Raw genomic sequence first — 20,615 nt, 5'->3', positions numbered from 1 at the left:
TCTTTGCTTCCTAGCTGCCAAAATAAATATGAAAAATGATACTGATTATGATAAAAAACAACAAATAACCATATCTAAGACATTAGTACTTTTAATGTTATCCATATTCAGTTAACACTTGTGTTACCTATTATATAAATGCTTAAGTTATTTTTACAATTTCTCCAAATCCAGCTCTGCTCCACACATTGTAACTGGTCATTTCAAATTCTGATGAGAAGAGAGGATTAACATTTATTAGATGAAATCTGTTCATCTCTTTCTTCATAACTTGTCATTTCTTTCTTCTCAACTTTTTATTTCAGAATTATTTAAAGTTCACAGAACTGTGAAGTAATACAGAGTTCCCCATAAATCCCACATGCATCTTTCCCTTTTGTTAATGTCTCCTGCTAATAACTGTAGCATGTCTCCCTAGCTTATCTGGGCAATGTTGGCAACAGAATTTAAGATCCATTTTGAAGACAACCTCACTAGAGCCTACCTCCACTCCAGCTGCAGCCAAGAGCCACCGTATCGATTCCATTCTGCCCCGGTCATTGGAATAGTGGAGAATGGGCTTCCCTGCCATGGTGGGAGTTCCTGCTTTCTCTAAACATAAAAAAAAAAAAACAAATCAATGCAACTGAGGAAAGAGACTGTACTTGTGATGACTGCTTGGACAGCATGAACAATTTGGAAGAAGGTTCTGCCTTGCTTATGACATTTCCTTAGCCCAACAGTAGCAGTCCTCAGGTGTACCAAACCAGTCCCACGTCCCTGTTGGCTAAAATGTGACTATTCTTAAGCAGTTAAATGGAGTGGCTGTGCACGAGAGCTAGTGGAAACAGAAAGAAGTTAAGAATTAATATTTACTGAAATTTCCAGGATGATCCCAACTCCAAACTTGCTTCTTTTGAAGTATCATATTTTTAGATATATAGTAGCTCCAGAAACTATTGCCTGCATCAATCAGGTAATGAGAATGAGCACAAGAGATGATAAATACTCTCACATTTCAGCAAATGGCAATGTAAAAATCTACAACCTTTCCATCAAAAGGACGCTGATTCTATGCTTCTTCTAGGCTCAATATCTGCTGCTGGTATTTCAGTTTCTGAGTTGATTTTAAAATATAAGAAATGGAAGTAACATTTGCTCAAAAGCTTTCATACACTGAAGTATCTGCATTTATTCCAAGCCATAGTTGATGACTTCTAATTCTAATGATACTGTGTTTCTTACTTGACATGCTATGCTTTTTTAAATGCAGGTGATGGTCTACTTCTCTCACCAAGACTTCTAAGTGTCTGTGCCTAAGAAATCCAATACTTCAGGGAATGTCAATCCAGGGAGACTTGAGTCCCTGGCTGAAGGGGAAATCAGACAATGTCTGGAGACATTTTTGGTTGTCACTCTGTGTGAGCGAAGAACAGTCTGGTGACATTGGGAAGGGAATGACAGTGAGACCTCTGTATATCCTCCAGGGGACAAGATACAATCATACTCAATGCATCAACTGGTTCCTAAGGGCAGCAGTGCCAAGGGTAAGGCACCTGCCTTGGCCATTCTCTAGCTTTCCTCAGATAAAGAACAGAATTTGTAATCTAACTGGTTAGTGACAAAGGATGGATTAGAATCAAGTTCTCATATTCAGACTAACTTATTCCTTTGGCAGTAAGTCTGAATTTTGAATGTTTCAAACTTATTTGAGATTGCCCTGTTATAATTGATAACAATTTTGTACTATATTGTAGAGAAAGAAATGTTAGCATAAATGTTGGGAAAGGAGACAGGCATAAGAATATGTATGTGTGTGTGTGGAAGACAGAGGGAGGGAAAGAGAAAAAGAGAAAAGAAAGGAAGGAAAGGGACACACAGGTGTTTCTACAGTTAAGTGAGGGAACAGACCCAGATGACTTAAAAGCATGCCTTCAACCATTTACTCAGGTGTCAGAAAATCTAAGAGCTTTCTCTTCATGCTGCCACTTTTCCTTTGGCCATCATAATTTCACACCCTAGCTTTCCTAATTCTTCATACTACATTTTTATAAAGGTGTATCCAAGAGATACTGACCCTGGAATAATTATCTAAGAACAGTAAAAAGGAATGAAGTGTGCATACTTTTTCTTGTTGTAAGAGCACATTTTAAAGTATTTTTTTCTAGTTATACACAGAGAAGAGCAGAACACAACATGGAAAGATTTATTAGATCAGTACTTACATTGTTAATGCCTGTCACTCTCGTAGTTCCACAACTCAGCCAAGTCCGATGTGTCAATCAGCTATTTATTCATTTGAATAACTTCTTCCCACTAATAAGGGTAGAGTCCAGTTAGGGAAAAACCACACCCACTATGTTCAGGGATCACAGGGGTTACCCATTAGGAATAGAAAGGAAGCAGTGAGTCAATATTTTGTGGAAACACCAGATTAATGAGTTACTTATCAAGGTCAGCAACAGAAGCTTAGGAAATCCATTTTGAATGGACGTTAGTGCTCTGCAGTCCACTAGGACTGTCTTGTGAATAAACTCATTGTGGTGTCACCAACAACTGGATGAAGGATTGAGACACCTGTATAGTCTGCGCTGTGAGCTCTGCCTGTGAACAGCAAGCTGGTAGCCTTCTGGAATGCTTTGCTCCTAAAAAGATAGAATTACGGTAGGACACCTGGCAAATAGAAATTTCCTACAGAGAACTGGTGTGAGTTCATGTCATATATTTTGTGCAGTGTGCTTACACTAAAATGTGATAGGGTATGGGCCTGGCACGATAGCCTAGCGGTTAAAATCCTCGCCTTGCACACTTCACTGGGATCTCATATGTATGCCGGTACTAATCGTGGTGGTCTCACTTCCCACCCAGCTCCCCACTTGTGGCCTGGGAAAGTAGCAGAGGACGGCCCACAGATTTGAGCCCCTACACCCACGTGGAGACCCAGAAGAGGCTCCTGGCTCCTGACTTTGGATTGGCGCCACTTTGGCTGTTGCAGCCACTTGGGGAGTGAAAAAATGGATGAAATATCTTCCCCTCTTTCTCTTCTCTGTTCTGTGTATGTATCTTTCTAATCAAAATAAAAATAAATCCTTAAAAACAATAAGATGTGGTATTTCCTGAACATTAGCTTGTGTGTTTGATGCTTTATCTTCTAATACCAGTAAGTCTATTGACAAAATCTTCCTCTCTGCCTTATCCTCAACTTACCCTTCCTCGCCTGTAGATCTTTGCAAGTGCTGTTTGCTCTGAGGAACATTCAGCTTATGCTACCATCGTCTCTTCTCTTTCCTTACATCATCTTGCCATTGTGTGTTTCATATCCCTGTCCTCCATACACTTCCATCTCCTGAGAACATAACCTTCATCTCTTTAAATTCTAATCATCGTGATCTGGAGTAAGATACAACCACAGTAGCTCAACAAAAATAAGATGCCTTTTAAGAGAAGAAATAAATCCAGCAAATGCAAAAGTGAATGAATTATAAAACAGAACTCAAACTATGTGTGACTCTAATTGAGCAATTTTCAGTGACTTCTTTTCATCCCCACCAGAGAATGTATGTTGGTGCTCTCCCTGTCCCCCCAAAATATAGGAGCGGGTCGTAATCCCTGGGTGCTGTGACAATGGCATTGTTTGGGGAAATTGTCATTACAGGTGTAATGACTCTAATAAACATGAGGTGTAATTATCCCACATTATCCAGGTGGACCCTGAATGAGGCGTGTGCCCACAGTTCAGAGAAGTGAAGACCTACAGGGGCAGAGTGTTCTTATGGCCTCTTTCCAATCTCTTCATACGTAACATGCTAATCTGTTCATTAATACCTGTCACACCATCGGGATTAGCCCAACATCACACATGCATGAACATGTACTACCTCTTTTTTTTTTTTTTTTTAAGATTTACCGATTTTCACTGGAAAGGCAGCTTTAGAGAAAAGCAGAAACAGAGAAGCATCTTCCATATGTTAGTACACTCCCCAAGTGGCCACATTGGGCAGAACTGAGCTGATCCAAAGCCAGGAGCCAGGAGTTTCTTCCAGGTCTCCCATGTGCATTCAGGCTCCCACAGCTAGGAGCCATCCTCTACTGCTTTCCCAGGCCACAAGCGGGCAGCTGGATTGACTAGGAGGAGCTGGATACAAACCAGCGCCCATAGAGGATCTTGGCACTTGCAAGGTGAGGATTTGACAGCTGAGCCAGCATTCCCTCTTTTGAGAATGTTCTACACTCACTGTGCAGTACACTTATACCTCTGTTTTGACTCTATCTCTGTGGGGGCAAGATTTTATGATAAAGATGAAAATATTTATGCACAAAACAGAAACAATCTAGAAAGAATTGTACTTGTCACTTAAAACTGAAAATTTCTATACTAATCACATGATTCCACTATCATGTAAATGTTTTATGATTTTCTTATTTCATTAACTATTCAGCGTTCTAATCTCCCCAAATGTCTCATGACTGGTTTTTCTTTTTTTTTTTTTTTTTTTTTTGCAGTTGGATCATTAGTATATGCAATTAGGAAGGCTCATATATAGCATTTGTGGCCTATTCAGTAGATTCGCTTTGTAGAAATATATGGCTGAGCACAGACCTCAGACAGGTCTTAAGGGTTGTCTGAGGAGTTCAAAGCCCAGGTCCACACCCCAGTCAGTACCCATGGTGTAAATGGGCTTGTGCTGGGTGTGGTTATCCATCTGTAATGAGGTACTAGTGACACAGTGGCTCTGGCCCATTTTTCAGGCCTCACTGGACAGTGGGAGAGACCCGTGGCTTCCAGGTGTTACCATGTGTTCCTGAAGCTCTAGAAAGGGCACATGGGGACCCCACGGGAAGTCCTAGGAAGCAACAAAGTGAAGAATGGAATGTGGTCAGGTGGAAGGATGGGCCAGGCTGAGTGAACAGGGAAGGAGCCCCAGCATGTTAAGGGTGTGGAGATCTGGATGCAAAGACGGTGTCATGCAGTGTTGTGCAAGCAAAGGGGACAGCCTGAAAGATGTGGGAAAAAAAAGCCAATTTCATCATCTTTTTTCGGGAGCTTATATTTCATTCTTAATTCAGTTTCAAAATCTGACTTTGTATTGACCTAGTCACAACAAAATATAGTTAAAAGGACCAAAGGAATTTTATTATTTAATTACCACATATGAAAGAATTTCACAAATGTTATGCGGAAATGGGATTAAAGTAGAAGTTCTTTATAACCATGTATATATTTTCTCTAATTAGAAACATTTTCCTGCGTTGTGTAAAGTTTACAGCTTCACATTAGACACAATCAACATTCGGGTAAGTAGTTCAATGTTCAATGTTTCAAAATGTAGCTGCTGCATGTGCTTGGCATCCCATCAGCTCTGTTCACCTTGGAAATAGTTCTAATGCCTTTACTCTGGCTGCCAGGCTGCAGAAACGGCTTCTCAGTGGGAGGCTGCTGACTCTGGTCTTGAGGGTCTGCAGTGCACAGATCACAATGTCAGAGAGGAGCAAAGAGCACCCACGACCACCACAGCCCAGCAAGTCTAAACAGCTTTTGCTGAAGACCCACTGAACTCCCTCCATCAGCATCAGCGTGGAGGCTGGGAAACGAACCAGATTTGTAGGTGGAGATAATGAGATATTATCCCACATTTGTTACCTTCCTTAAGATATGAAATGGGAGGTGGTTTACTCGGGTCACAAACTTCCCTAGCTTATTATGTATATATTATCCCTGTATTCCAAAAAGCTCTGGTGCCCTGGATATAAGATTAATGTGCTCATCAGAGATTACACAGGAAAGCTACAAGAAATTAAGATATAGAGAAGGAAGTGGTCGCAAGGGTTTCCTGACCATAATGCCCTGAGGTCACTGAGGGGTGAGGCCACAGTGTTACTCAGCCAGTGAGGAATGTGCGTTTATTCAGCACAAGTTACAAGCTTATAAAGGTTAGGGAAGAGGAGAGCTGGAAGATGTCTTCCAACAGCTCCCCCAACCACCAAAGACACTGTAATTGCCTAGGAAGTATGTTTATTCCCCTAGACCCTCCAGTCATGTCAGAGATCACCTTCCACATGCAGGGCTGGAAGCTGTGCCTCGGGTCATGGGCAGGTGAGCTGAGAGCCACGCCCGCCATGTACGGGCAAAGACCCAAGGGATGATCTCCCACAAAGTGGAACTGAAATAGGAAAAGGTAAACCATGGGGGGATCTCTGGGGTCTTCTGTCTAGCAGGCCCTGAGACCACCAGGGGGTGAGGTGACAGTATTCTTCTGCAACAGAAACACTGGAGACAAACTGGTGGTGAGGTATGTCTATTTATTTGAAAGAAGTCACAAACGTATATAGGGCAGGAAAAGGGAGCAGGCAGAAGGGTGGTCCTAACAGTATTGACACTGTGACACATTAGGAGGTAATGTCTATCTCTCCAGACCCTCCAACGACGTTAAAGGTCAGGAAGCACAAGAAGCTGTGTCGCAGCACAAACTCTGTCACCTGCTAAAAAGCAGGATAAATGTTAACATTTGACCTCCTACATTTGCTTGCCAAGGGAGTCCTAGTACAGTTTGTTAAAGAGGCAGAGAAGAGAGAGAGACTTGGGTGCCGCCCATCACTCCTGCTGCATGCACAGTGAACAGTCCATGTTGGGGTCTCAGCTAGCCAAGACTCCTGTCAGGGGTTCCCCTGGGACATGGTATGCTGTGGGCCGATGACCTCCCACAATGGGCTAGGCAGGCAGAGATCCAGGGGCGATCTCCCACAGGGCCATTTTCCCACTGAGAGAGAGAAGCAGGTTGAGAGGTAGAGGGGACGTGTTACATTAAGTAAGCAGGAGACACTGGCCTGTGATGTCTCTGTACACTGAGATGCCAAACTGCAAGCTAACTCAGTGTGTGAAGGAAGTGAAATCTAACATAGATGTCTATTTTCTGTAACAGATACACAGGTTTGAGATATTCAAAGCAGATGGACTTCCAATGCTCACAGGAAATCAGCTCACTGCATCACGCTCCTGGGGGCGCAGGGGGCGCGGATCGGAGTCCTCCCGGCTAGAACAGGGACGTGCTCACCTTCTTCGACACCTCGCCCACCTACATGTCTTCCGGTCGCCTTTGTGCAGCCTGTGCGCCAGACCTTTGCCCTCATGACCCAACCCCTCAGCGTGCTCACTGGGCTGCCAACCAACCACGCCCCCTGATGTCACGGGACATGGCCCGTCGCCATGATGTCACAGCGAGGACATGCAGGCCCCTCCCTGTGCAGGTTCAGACACGCCCCTGAGGATGCCATGCCCCTCACCGTGGCAGCTGCCCGTGGAACTTTAGGCTCCGCCCCTTGACGACATGGTCCTGACCCAATCACGGTCCTGCCCACTTTGGGAGGTAGCCAATCCTTCAGTAAGGCCACGCCCCTCAGTGACATCACTCCATTTTACTGCAGGCCCCTTCCACTTAGGGGCAGATCCGTCCCTGTGTACAGGTCACGCCCCTCATAGTGACATCACCGTGTGGAAGAGCATGGCCCAGCCCCATGATGTCACAGCACACATTTCTTATGACACGCCCCTTTCCTGAGACCCCACCCACTGATGGCAGAGACCACGCCCACACTGCCCTCAGCTGGGGCTTGCAAGCCTCGCCCCTGATGTCACTGACCACATAACGGACGTGGCATACGAAGGACTTGTCCCTAGACACAAAACCACGCCCCCAGGGAACCCAGCAGCCTTGGCTCTGCCCCTTCCTCCTCTGACGGTGAGCACTGTGAACTCCGTGACCTCATTAGCATAGGCCAAACCTCTTGTGCCCATCAGCCCTGCACCTACTCATTAGCATACAGGATCTTCCTGCCCTGCCCCACATGCACAGGGTTTCCCAGCAGCCCCTGCAGCTTCTGGTTTTTTTCTCCTTTTTTTCCTTTTTTATGTTTTTTTGTATTTTCCCTTATAGTTTGTTTTCTGAGTTTGGAATTAAAGAAACAAAAACAAGTCGCAGTTTCCTTTCCTCAGTGGCGTCACATGCAAACAGGAGCGTTCGCATTAGCATAAACGTGGTGGGTGATGATGTAAATGGTCACCTTAGCATAATACAGATGAAGCATTAGCAGGATTAGCATACAATCTATATATCCATCTTGTTTCAATTCTTCCTTTCACACTGGCACACCATGTGCCTATTAACTTCTTCATTACCATCGCATCTGCATATGAAATGTCTCATTAACCTCTTCATTTCCATCTCATCTACATATCAAAGGCCTCATTAGCCTGCACTACAAATAGGGACAATCATCTGGACACAGTTTGCATATAAAGCCTACCATTATCGTCTCATCTACATATTCAATACTATATTAGCGTGTGGACCAGGACATGAACACAACATGCAAATAAAGCATCACATACATCATCTGCATCCAGGCCCTGGCCCCGCCCCTCCCGCATCACTTGCGTGCCACGATGACATCATAGGCCCCGCCCGTGCGATGCGCGCGACCCCTGGTAAAGCCGGCAGCGGCCAGCAGGGCGAGGTACTGGGCGGCCGAGCGCTCTGTGCCGTGCGTCTGCACCAACATGTTGAGCGACAGCAGGCGCGTGCGCACGGCAGGCCACGCCCATCGTGCAGGCCACGCCCCCTCGACCACGTCATCGCCGACATCATCATCCTCGGGCAGCAGCGCCTCGACCACCAGGACGGCACCGCCTGCCGGAATGGGAGAGTGTGAGATACATGTGGCAGGGGGAGGACGGTCACGAGGACGCGATTCCTGCTCCCCAGGGTCCACTATTGGTGACGGTATGTTCACTTCCTCTCATGGCTTTTGCACTTCCCGTCAAGGAAAAGGGACCTCTGATAGGAGAATGAGCACTTCCTGTTGAGTAGTTGGGCATTTCCTGACGTGGAATAGGGACTTCCTCTCAGGGAACATGGACTTCCAGTCGGAGATGAGTCACTTCTGCTGAGGAAAGGACAACTTCCACTAAGGGAATGGGCACTTCCTGTTTAATGCGTAGGCCTCAACAATCCTCCTCTTGTGCATTCTGAGCTATTTCCAGTTTCTCTGCAAACACTTCCTGTACGGCCACTAGGGGCATAATCACTTCCTTTGTGAAGAGCAGCCTGTTTAACGGAAATCCTGTGACTTCCTATTTCTTCTATGAAACTAAGTCAAAGTCCACTCCTTCCACAGAACCCACCCACACAGACAGAGGCCCCGCCCACCTGGCCCGCAGGCCCCGCCCACGCGTCCCAGCAGCTGCGTACACGTCACGTCATCCCAGTCATGCAGGACGCGGGCGAGGATGAACATGTCTGCCGGAGGCAGCGGGTCCCGGAAGAAATCGCCTGCCACGTTACAGGGAGCAGGCCTCGGTCAGAACACGCCCCTCACACTGAGTCCGCCCTTGAGGTTGGACCAGGAGCTCACGCCCGAGTCAGGCCCCGCCCACCTGGCATGAAGCACACGCGCTCGTGGGGCGGGAACTTGTCCATCACGTCACGCACGACCTGGGGTGTCTCCAGCACTGTCACCTTGCTCGCTGGGTAGAACAATGCCCACGCGCGTGCCAGCTCGCCACTGCCACCTGGGTGATGCCAGACTTCCTGTCAGGACTGGGTTACTTCCTTTAGGGAATTGGGCACTTCCTCGAAGGGAAAGGACCCTGTCAAGGGAAAGGGAACTTGCTCTATAGGAAGGGGCACTTCCTGGGCAGGCAGTAGGGGCAGGACGACTTTCTGTCATGGAACATACATTCCTGACAAGGATCAGCACTATGTGGGTACACAGACTTCTATTGGGGAATGGTTACCTCCTGTTAAGGAACAGTCACTTAGTCTCAGGGAAGTTACTTCCTGTCAGGACACAGTCACTTCCTGTCCGTATGTCTCACCCCCAAGGTCGCACACGCGTGGGAAGGCAGCCATATCCTCGGCTGTCAGCAGCTTCCGTGTCAGCCTGGGGTCGCGCCAAGTGTCTTGCAGCCCCGACAGGAAACGCAGCCGTTCGTCATCTGACCTGCAGGAAGGACAGGGCCTGAGTGGTCTCCAAGCTGGGGGCTAACATCAGGGGGCATGTTCCAAGAGGTTGTGATGTCATTTCCTTGGCTGTTGTGGGCGTGCCTCTCAACAAGGAGCGAGGCTAAGGGAAAAGGCCTGGCCACCTCACCTGTAAATGGCAGCAAACAGGTCATCTTCCTTGTTGCTGACGCCAAATGCCCGAGCATACTGGGGGCAGCCCTCCCTGCAATGTCATGGAGGGGTCATAGTGGGGTCATGATAGGGCCCCACCCACAGTTACAGACTCCACCCCCTGGACACCTAGCCCTGCTACCCAAAATCCCCGCCCAGCTAGGCGCCGTCCCTCTCCCGGATCCATCTTCGCAGTGACTCCCTTAGACCCTTAGCCCCGCCCACCAGGCCCTGCCCACCAGGCCCCACCCACCTCACGGCCTCCACCAGGTGTGCCCATAACCGGTATGTCGTCCCCCCCAGATAGCGCAGCAGGTGGTGCTGGGAGGCACAGCCTTCACGTGTCAGGCAGGCACGGGTCAGCGGGGTCAGCGTGTATGTCACTGCGTCACAGAGGCCCCGCCCACATCAGGCGTGAGGACACTTCCTGTGCCTCAGCCACCATCACGTGCCCATCCTCCCACTACAGAGCTGCTTCCTGTGTTAGCTGCCCTACTTCTGCTGGGGGCAAAGCTATTTCCGGTATGGGCAGACCTACTTCCTGTGCTACTAGAAAGCCTTTGGGTGGAGGAAAGACACAATTCCTGTGACCAGATTTGTTTTTGCCATGCCCACTTCCTATTCCCACAGACACTTCCTGTTGGGGCAGACAGACTTTTGTTTCTTGTACTAAAGGGTTCTCCCTGTTTCTGACCCCCAGTCACACTTCCTGTGTACAGACCCCCTTTCTACTGGCACTGAAACACTTCCTTACTTCCTGTAAGAGCAGAACCATTTCCTGTAGGGGAGGTCCCACTTCTACATGACAAGACCCACTTCCTATAGTGTCTGACCAACCACTGGTAGGAATAGAGCCATTTGCTGTGAGGCAAAGATACTTCCTGTAGGGGCAAACCCATTTCCTATAGTACCTGAGCCACTTCATCTAATAGCTAACCCACTTCCTGTAGGGGCAGACTCAATTCCTGTGGGAACAAACTGACTTCTTGTCGGGGCAGATATGCTTCCTGTAAAACACAACTCAGTTCCTACAGGACATGAAACATTTCCTGTACTGTCTCAGTCACTTCCTGTAGAAGCAGCCTCCCTTCCTGCCCCCCAGTCTGTGTCCATCCCCCATGTGGGTTCCTGCGCTGTGTGCACACTCACCTTCTCCCTCCGGGCCAGGAGTGGCTCCCAGCAGCCTCAACGCCACCAGTGCGTCCAACAGCTGCTGTGTCCCCCTCGCGCTCAGTCCCAGCCGCCCCGACACAGGCCCCGCCCCCAGTGCACTGCCCGCCAGCAGGTCGAACAGGCCGAGCTCGCAGCCCGCAAACAGCACCTGGGGACGGAAGGAGGATGGCGATGTAGTCATCGCAGGCATGAGGACACAAGGTGATGCCGTGATGCCATCATGGTTGGCCACAGCACCTGTGACGTCATTGCTGTCTTTCGCATGACATAACGCATCGATATCAGAAATGACATCATAGGCAGCAAGTGATGGGACATGACATCACAGACATGATGTCAGAGCAGACAAAACATCACATGGTGATGATATCATCACACAGCCATGACGTTACATGTGTCCTCCTCCTCTCTGACCTCCCCATCACCCCCCAGGGTATGTAAATTAGCATAATTGTAGCTTCATCATCCTAGACAGCTGCACTTACCCATTATCCACCTGCTCATTTACATATTTTTGACTCATCGCATGTTCATACCTGACTGTTGCATATTCATGAATGTCCCGAGGTCACGACCCCCAGGGAGTAGACAACCCAGGGTCACAACCCCACAGGTACTGACATCCCAGGGTCACCTCGCTCACCTGCGATGCCATGAAGCCGAGCACCAGCCTCTCCAGGTGCTGCAGGTCAGCCTCGTCTGGCAGCACGTTGTCATCCTCCCCGCATGCGTCCTTCATGTTCCCCCTACGGACCTCCCAGTGTTCGCCATCCATCGTGTCCCCGTTTCCCCCTGTGCCCGTTGCTCTCACCGACTCCCACCTGGGAGGAACCGCAGACCTTGTGCCTTTAAAGGACTGGATCACCCAGATTAACCCAGGTTGTTTTAGAACATCCACCATCGACCTAATTAGGTAGCGAGCACGTCAGCATCACTGAGTCACTTCCTGTCAAGAACGCTGACTCACTTCCTGTACCGAATGATACCTGCTTCATTTACATGTTCATTAATACCCACAAGGAGTGAATTTGCATATTCACTTGAAGTCGGTTTCAAAGTGAGCTACTGCACTATATTTACGACAGGTAATTTGCATATTAATGAATCTATCTTCACAGCTGATTCGCATTTCCATAAGGACTGGTTCCTGTCACATTTAGATTCATAAGAACACATTCATTTGCATATTCCTAAAACCCACTACTGTTCATTTGCATAGCAATGCAAAAAGCAATATTCAAAATCAAAACGAATTAACATGGTAAAGACAGAAAGTGTTTAAGTATTGATGAGCCACGCTTCGTTACTAATGTGCATATTCATGGTAACTGCCATTCATTTGCATATTTGTGACGCTTTGTGGGCACTGGCTCCTGTCATTTGCATCTTCATGACTCAGGGAAAAAATAACACAATTCACAGAAACTGGGAAAACCCACATCTTTATTAGGCGCCCACAGGAAGTGATGTCACGCCTTCAGCGCCGGCCCTGCCCTTCGCAGGACCTGCTGCGCGATCGGTGACGTCGTCCTCGTCTCTCGGGCAGTGGTGATGATGTCATAGCTGACATCGCAGTGGGGGTCACTGCAGGGGTCACAGCAGGGTCATGTCTGGCCTTGACCCGGCGCAGCACGTCCAGCAACGGGGTGGAGCCTGCTGCATCGGCCCCACCACCTGGACCCAGCAGAGCGGCAAGCAGACGGCGCCGCAGTTCACGCTCCTGGCGCTGCAGCCCAAGCGCACGTGCCTGCTCCGCCTCCACGCGCCGAAGCTCCGCCTCCTGCAGCCTTCGCCGACCCGCCTCCTGTGATACCCGGGATGCCTGTGGGGATGGACACAGGTAAGCTTGTGCACAGGAAGTCGGAAGGCCCAACAGGAAGTTACCAAGCCCCAACAGACAGGGCAGACATCGACAGGAAGTAACTAAACCCAACAGGAAGTTACCAAACCCCTACAGGAACTGATGAAGCCCCAACATGCACAGACAGGAAGTCACCAATCGCAACAGGAAGATAGCAAATCCAAGTAGGAAAAGACTAAACCCCTACAGGAAGTGACCAAACACACACAATACACAGACAGGAAGTGACCAAGCCCCACATGAACAGTTAAAGCCCCCACTAGCCAGGAAGTGGCCCATGAGGTCAGCAGAAAGCAACAGGAAGTGACCCAAGCACAAGCAAACAGGAAATTATCAAGCCCCCCATGACACACAGAAGGTGAGCTGTCCATGACAAGAAGAGACCCAATACAGGAAGTGAGCGCACCCTGAAATGATGAAAATCCCACCAGTTACAAGGAAGTGAAGCACAGGAAGGGAGTGCTTCCTGACAGGAAGTGAGCAAACTCCCTCCAGTCACCACGTAAACTTTCCCTCACTGGAAGTGAGCATTCCCCTACTGGAAGCCACTGAAGCCCATTCATGAAAGTGACATTTCACCCTGAAAGGAAGTGACAGTCTGCTATTGGAAATGACTGTTCTCCAACAGGAAGTGATACTTCCCGCACAGGAAGTGAGGATTCTCCTATAGGAAGTGAGAGAATCCCTATAGGAAGTGACAGTACCAGTACAGAAAGTGACATTTTCCAGGAGTAGAAGTGTCAGTTTGCCTAAAGAAAGTGACAGTTCCCTGACAGAAAATGGCTGTTCCTCTAGAGGAAGTTACATTTCCATAATAGGAAGTAACATTTCCCATACAGGAGGAGACATTTCCTCTACAGGAAATGAGAGTTGCCAAACAGGAAGTGACTATTCCCCTACAGGAAGTGACATTTCCCTGAGAGGAAGTGAGAGTTCCCCTAAAGGTTGTGACTCTTGCTGCACCAGACACTCAGCAACAACAGGAAGCCGCCAGAGTCGACACAGCTAGTGTCCTGCTGGTACAGGAGGCACTCACCTCTGCTCGCCCCAGCAGTGCCCCCACAAGCCTCAGCGCCTGCAGGCTGCGTTGCGCCAGCAGCAGCCGACGCTCCTCCAGCCGCACACGCCGCTCCTCTGCCTGCAGACGCCGCAGACGCCGCCGACCCCGACGCCTAGCGCGACCGCGCTCCCGCTCCTCGCGGCGACGCCGCTTCTCCTCCCGACGCCGCTGCCGTGCCCGGGCCTGCTGCTCCCGCTGCCGCCTGCCAGACGGGGTCATGGGGTCATGGTGACATCACACACTGAGGGTAACAAGGTCACACCAGGAGGATTATGGGGTCACGAGCATGTCATCCAGTCACAGGTCACAAGGTCATGGGGATGTCACACAATAAGGGTCACAGGGATGTCACTCAGCCAGGGTCAAACATCACACAGAGGGTCATGGAGTCATGGTGCCATCACATATTGATGGTCATGAGGTCACACAGGGAGGGCCACTGGGTCACAGGCACGTCACCCTGCACAGGTCAAGGGGTCATGGTTACATAACAGAGGATCATGGGGTCACATGGGATCATAGTGACATCACACTGTGAGGGTCACAGGGAATCCAAGCCATGAGTCAAGAGATCACATAGCCAGGATTTTAAGGTCATGGTGACATCACAGCTCCAGAGGTCAGAAGGCTGACAGAGAGGTCACAGGGTCACAGTGTCATGGGACAGACATCACCCATCCAGGGGTCAAGGGCAAGGGTAACATCACATAGAGGGTCATATGTTCACATGGGTTCATGGTGACCTCACACAGAGAGGGTGACATCACACCAGCAGGGGTCATGGGGATGACACCCAAAAAGGGTCGCAGGGTCACTGGGGAGGAGCTGTGACGTCACCAACCCCTTGATCACCTAGGAAGGTTTGATTACTGGAAAGTCCTGGAAGCTTCCAGAAGAAAAGCAGATGTGGGCTGGAGCCCTGCCCCTCCAGGCCCACCCCTTGAGGCCCCGCCCTGTCATAGCCCCACCCATTATTCACCCCCACCCCATCTGTAGCCCTGCCCACCGCTCCTCCTCCTCGAGCTCGCGCCTCTTCTGCGCTGCCCGCTGCCGCTCCAGTTCCTGCAGCTTCTGCCGCTCTAGCTGCCGGCGACGGACGGATGCGTCGCTCAGGTGCTGGGTCGCGTCTGAGGTCACCTGTGTTGGGGTCGCAGGTCACAACAACTGGGTCACAGGGTTATGGGGAGAAAGGGTGAGGTTGTGTTTTCTCAGGGTCACGGCAAAAAGGTCACAGGGTCTTGGGGAACAAGCTGGTGTGTCACTCAAGGTCACGGGGTCGTGTGGGGCCACGGTGAAAAATCACAAAGTCATTGTTGGAAACGGAGCAGGGTCATGGGGTCACAGGGAGGATTCGGCTATAGTGACTGAGTCACAGTGTCCCAGGGCTGTGTGGGGATCACAGGGTCATGTGGCGAGAAAGCAGGTGGGGTGACCTGGTCTCGGTCACAGGGTTAAACAGGGTCATTGTGACAGGGTCACTGATGGGGTCACAGCAGGCAGGAGTTACGGGGTCACCCAGTGATCAACAGAGAAAAGTGTCAGGGTCACAGTGGAGAGGTCACAGGGTCACAAAGTAGGGTGACCACAGGAAGAGACATTTGCCTGAGAGAAAATAACTGTTCCCCTACAGGGAGTGAGATTTCCCTTACAGAAAATGAGAATACTCCTACAGGAAGCAACAATTCGCCTACAGGAAATGACAGTTCCCCTACAGGTTGTGACTCTCCTTCTACCAGACCCTCAGGAACAACAGGAAGCCGCCTCCACCCACATAGGAAGTGGCGAACCTACCCATCTGTGGGCATTGCTTCGCCAGCCGAACCCTTCCTTTCCCATGGGCGTGGTCTCCCTGCCCCAACCTCTCTGTGGCCCCGGCCCTCGCACCTTGAAGTGACAGGCCACAGCCTTGCCGTCCTCCCCGCGGAACAGCAGGCGGGCACCACGCAGGGCAGACATGGCGCGCAGGAAGCCAGCATGCTCACGGTACTGCACGAAGGCCTCGAAGTGGAGTGGGCCGCTGGCCCCGCCCACCACACCAGCCACGCCCACCGCACGGGGTGGCTCCTGGCGGTACGGGTCCAGCATGGGTATGTCCACACGCCGCACCTCCCCGAAGCAGGAGAACACGCGAGCCAGCACCTCCTCGCTGGGCCGCTCATCCACAGGCCTTGTCTCGCGCCGGCTGGGGCCACTTCCCATGGGGGTACCCCGGCTTGCTGTCGTGCCACAGTCACTTCCTGTGAGGGCAACGCGGTTTCCTGTCATGGTACAGTCACTTCCCACGGCGCTGCTAGGAGTTCCCGTGGACGCTGGGTCGCTTCCAGGGATACTGCAGGTGATTAGGGAGCTGTTGGATGCACTTCCTGAAGGGGCAGACCCACTTCCTGTAAGGCCAGTACCACCTCCTGTAGTGGCAGACCCATTTTTTGTAAGGGCAGAGCTACTTCCTGTACTGTCATATCCGCTTCCTACAGTGTCCGACCCAGGTGCAGTCAGGGCAGCATCACTTCCTGTGTCTGCACTTCCTGTGTGTGCAGGCCCAGCGGCCCCAACAGTTGCTGTGTCCCTTCCTGCCACGTGCACTCCAGAATCGTGGCGTCCTGGACGGGGCGCGAACCAGCGGCAGGGCAGGCCCTGCAGGTGCAGCGTGTCCGGGAGCTCGTCCCCTTCCTCAAGCATGGCGGGCAGCGGGCGGGGAGGACACTCGTCGGCACGCACGCGCAGGGCCTGGGCACAGCCGGCAAGGCGCAGTGTCTGTCCGTCCAGGCGGTGCAGCAGGGCACGGGCGAGCGCGCGGTTCTCCACCTCAGCCTCCAGGCGCACCAGCTCGGGTGTGCTGCGCGCCACGCGGAGGGCTGAGAGCGGCTGGGCCTGCGCCAGCGCCTTGAGCCGCTCCATGACCTCCCAGGTGGAGGCACCGCGGCCCGCGCCCGTCGTTGTCCCTGCAGGCAGTGCCACACTGATGCTCAGACGGCTCACGCGCTGCAGGAACAGGCCCTGTGCCGGGCAGAGCGGCTCCGCCTCCGACGCATCGTGCACGATGCTGCCCGCGGACATGGCCACCAATGGTGTGGGGAACAGGAGGTGAGGTGAGGGCACCCTGGGTCAGGCAGGAAAAGAATGCGTCCCTTGTGACGACACAGCAGGCAGGAAGTTGAGCACAGTCCTTGCTGGGCAGGAACAGGAACTGAAGGAAGGAAGTTATGACAGACAGGAAATCAGTGAAGGATGGCAGGACATGAAGAAGCCTCTACTTAGTCCCAGGCACGAAGTGTGTCGTGATGGGCAGGAAGTCACTATGGAGTATGGCAGGAGGTGAAGGGTGTCGATGAGCAGGAGCAGAAAGTGTAATCGCCCCTAGTCTGTCCTAGACGTCCAGCAGGAAGTCAGTGTATGATGCAAGAAGTGAAGATGCCCCTCTTGATGACACGCAGCAGGCAGGAACTGAGCAGAGTCCAGGACGAGCAGGAACAGGATGTGAGGTCGCCCCTACTCGTCCCAGAGGGCAGCAGGAAGTGATTCACTGAATCCTCACAGGACGTTCAGTCGTCATCCGTCTCCTGCAGGAAGCAAGAGAGGAAGTGAGTGAGCAAACAGGAAGTGACAGCGTCCCTAGCGCAGCGCCTACTTCCCGTTGGCTCCTTCCCATCAGGCCACAATGCACACGGGTAGCGAACAGCACGGCTTCCTGTAGGGGACAGACTGCTTCCTGTTAAGTGAGGAATGCTTTCTGCCTCCACTTCCTGTCTAGGCAGGAAAGCCAAAGTCATCTCAGCTGTGCTGGGGGTGCTTCCTGTTCCAGGACTAAGACTTCTTGTGGGGACCCGGCTTCCTGTAGGAACATTCACTTCCTGGGGGGGGGGGTGGATGGACTTCCTGTCTGAACGGAAAGAACTGAACCGTGTCCACCAGAATGTTCCCCCGTTGCGGGACAGGCTTTTGGGGTTCCCATCACATGACAAGCTTGTTTTGTGGGGTGAGGGGTTGGGCTGGTGCCACATGACAGGCTTCTCTTTTTTCCATTTTTTAGATCTATTTATTTTAAATATTTTTTCTTTCATTTTTTCTTTTTAAATTTTCTCTCATTTTTAATTATTTTTTAATTTTAGTTTTCAAGATTTATTTTTTTGCATAACTTTATTTTAGTTTTAAATTCTCTTTGGTCCCTGCAGCCAACACAGATTCACTATTTCTGTTCCAGAACATTCTCTGTGGAGACTGGCACCATCATGGAATCACTATTTCTGTTCGAGAACATTCTCAGTGGTACCTGCAATACCTTCAAACTCTCCATTCACCGAAAACCAGATTTTTTATTTTATTTTTATTGTTCTCCATCTGATGCATCCCTGTCGCACTATTGTCACATGATCTGTTCTAGAACATTCTCTGTGCTTGGGGCCTAAGATAAACTATAATGACACAAGTATTACTATAATTATCTATATTATATTCATGTTTATATAACTTTAATTACAATAAAAATATTTCTAATGTAATTATATTTTTATAATATTTAATAATTACTATAACACTTACAATACCATAATATCTACATAATACTGATTCTTATATAATTATAGTTACTATAATAATACTTACAATACTATAGTATTTATATAATAGCTATATTTGTATAATTATAATACTTCTAACACAGTGTGTATATGATATTCATATTTGTATAATTTCATCAGTTACTATAACAATACTTACAATACTATAATATTTGTATAATTACAATTACTATAATAATCTTTCCTCACCCTGGAAGAAGCGGCTCATCTCAGGATCTGAGCACAGGACCACAGGGAATTCCGTTCTAGAACAGATCAGAGACCACAGAGGATGTTCTAGAACAATCGGGAAACACAGAAAATGTTCTAGAACATATCCCGAGCCATGGTGCCCTCCTGCGCCAGTGAGTACCTGGATAGTTTGTGGTCTCCGTGGCGACAGGGGGTCTCCGTGGCGACAGGGGGACGTTGTCAGTTCTCTGTCTCATCCATCAAGGACAGACCTGTCCTCAACCCCAGCCGTCCTGAAACGTGTGTTATATTTTTTTTATTGATTTATTTTGACAAATTGTATATATTTATTATTTTTAAAATTTTATTTTATTTGGGATTCTCCCTAACTCCCAACCCCCAACAGCTTTTGCACACATGCCTACAATAAGACGGCTCTTTTTCAGGACTCATAATTCATCATCAGTCTTTGGTAAGTGTGCTAGATTTATTTTTTAAGATTTATTATTTTCTTTTAAATGGCAAAGTCCTTTTATCTGTTTCAATATTAACATTCATTTATTTTTTAATTTGCAACTTTCTTTATTCCCTCTTTCAATAACTTTTTAAGAATATTTTTTTTAAAGATTTATTTACTGGGCCTGGCTGCATGGCCTAGCGGCTAAAGTCCTCTTCTTGAACGCGCCGGAATCCCATATGGGCGCCGCTTCTAATCCTGGCAGCTCCACTTCCCATCCAGCTCCCTGCTTTAGGCCTGGGAAAGCAGTCAAGGACGGCCCAATGCATTGGGACACTGCACCCGTGTGGGAGACCTGGAAGAGGTTCCAGGTTCCCGGCTTCTGATCGGTGCGCATCGGCCTGTTGCAGCTCACTTGGGGAGTGAATCATCGGACGGAAGATCTTTCTCTCTGTCTCTCCTCCTCTGTGTATATCTGGCTGTAATAAAATGAATAAATCTTAAAAAAAAAAGATTTATTTACTATTATTATTGTAATTGCAAATTCATATATTATAAAATATATAATGTAATATAAAACTTTGAAATTAAAATAATATTCTCTGTTTCAATAACTTTTTTAAGATTCATTATTATTTTTTAATTGCAAAAACTTTTATTCCGTTTCAGTGTGTTTCAGTAACTTTTATTTATTTTTTATTGCAAAGTTCTTTATTCCCCATTTCAATAACTTTTAAAAAATTTTTTATTTGTCAATATTTTTAATTGCTAAGTCGTTTATTCTGTTTCAAAAAAAATTTTTAAAGGTTGATTTATAATCATTTTGATTGCAAATTAAAATATAACTTATAAAATACATACTACATAAAATTTTGCAATTAAATGTAAAATATTATAAAATATATAATGTAATAAAAATTGAAATTAAAATAATATTCCCTGCTTCAATAACTCTTTTTTTAAGATTTATTATTATTTTTTCAATTGCAAAGGCCTTTATTGCCTGTTTCAATGTGTTTCAATAACTTTTTAAATTTATTATTATTTAATTATAAAGTCCTTTATTCCCTATTTGAATAACTCTTTTTTTTAAGATTTACTTATTATTTTTATTGCCAATTCAGATGTACAGAGAGAGGAGGAGACACAGAGAGGAATCTTGGAGCCC

The 20,615-nt window shown here is 48.6% G+C and overlaps 4 protein-coding genes across 4 annotated transcripts in view; all 4 read right to left on the bottom strand.

Annotated features, from left to right (window-relative positions):
- Positions 1 to 20,615, bottom strand: part of LOC101531866 (glutathione S-transferase alpha I) — a 175,638-nt gene that overhangs the window by 118,817 nt on the left and 36,206 nt on the right. The window lies entirely within an intron of this gene.
- The window catches only part of LOC101533070 (glutathione S-transferase A6-like), a 56,849-nt gene that overhangs the window by 9,115 nt on the left and 27,119 nt on the right, over positions 1 to 20,615 (bottom strand). Inside the window, exon 2 of the mRNA XM_058662206.1 lies at positions 485 to 591. Coding sequence (XP_058518189.1) covers positions 485 to 571 — 87 coding nt within the window. The 5' untranslated portion in view covers positions 572 to 591. The remainder of the gene's footprint in view (positions 1 to 484; positions 592 to 20,615) is intronic.
- Positions 8,207 to 12,096, bottom strand: ASMT (acetylserotonin O-methyltransferase). The gene is made up of 7 exons (XM_058661151.1): positions 11,965 to 12,096; positions 11,298 to 11,469; positions 10,402 to 10,531; positions 9,851 to 9,975; positions 9,410 to 9,544; positions 9,183 to 9,305; positions 8,207 to 8,663 (listed from the first exon to the last, which is right to left on the bottom strand). Exons 1-7 carry the CDS (start codon positions 12,094 to 12,096, stop codon positions 8,404 to 8,406), a joined length of 1,077 nt encoding a protein of 358 aa, XP_058517134.1. The 3' UTR covers positions 8,207 to 8,403.
- LOC105942563 (A-kinase anchor protein 17A) lies at positions 12,799 to 17,327 on the bottom strand. The gene is made up of 4 exons (XM_058661051.1): positions 16,127 to 17,327; positions 15,249 to 15,379; positions 14,219 to 14,444; positions 12,799 to 13,143 (listed from the first exon to the last, which is right to left on the bottom strand). Exons 1-4 carry the CDS (start codon positions 17,297 to 17,299, stop codon positions 12,799 to 12,801), a joined length of 1,875 nt encoding a protein of 624 aa, XP_058517034.1. The 5' UTR covers positions 17,300 to 17,327.

This window comes from Ochotona princeps, chromosome 1 (genome assembly GCF_030435755.1).
Source record: "Ochotona princeps isolate mOchPri1 chromosome 1, mOchPri1.hap1, whole genome shotgun sequence".
NCBI classification, from domain to species: domain Eukaryota; kingdom Metazoa; phylum Chordata; class Mammalia; order Lagomorpha; family Ochotonidae; genus Ochotona; species Ochotona princeps.
This window is presented reverse-complemented; position numbering and strand designations above follow the sequence as displayed.

Bases quoted from the DNA above. Each gene is read 5' to 3' on its own strand.
- ASMT (XM_058661151.1), bottom strand. From the start codon at position 12,096: ATGGATGGCGAACACTGGGAGGTCCGTAGGGGGAACATGAAGGACGCA. The intron at 9,976-10,401 runs GTGGGTGGGGCC...TCCTTCCTGCAG, and splicing joins CACCTGGTGGAGGCCGTGAG to GTCAGATGACGAACGGCTGC. The intron at 9,545-9,850 runs GTGAGACATACG...GGCATCACCCAG, and splicing joins ACGCGTGTGCGACCTTGGGG to GTGGCAGTGGCGAGCTGGCA.
- LOC105942563 (XM_058661051.1), bottom strand. From the start codon at position 17,299: ATGTCCGCGGGCAGCATCGTGCACGATGCGTCGGAGGCGGAGCCGCTC. The intron at 14,445-15,248 runs GTGGGCAGGGCT...CCCGTCTGGCAG, and splicing joins GAGCTCGAGGAGGAGGAGCG to GCGGCAGCGGGAGCAGCAGG. The intron at 13,144-14,218 runs GTGAGTGCCTCC...CCATCCCCACAG, and splicing joins CACTGCTGGGGCGAGCAGAG to GCATCCCGGGTATCACAGGA.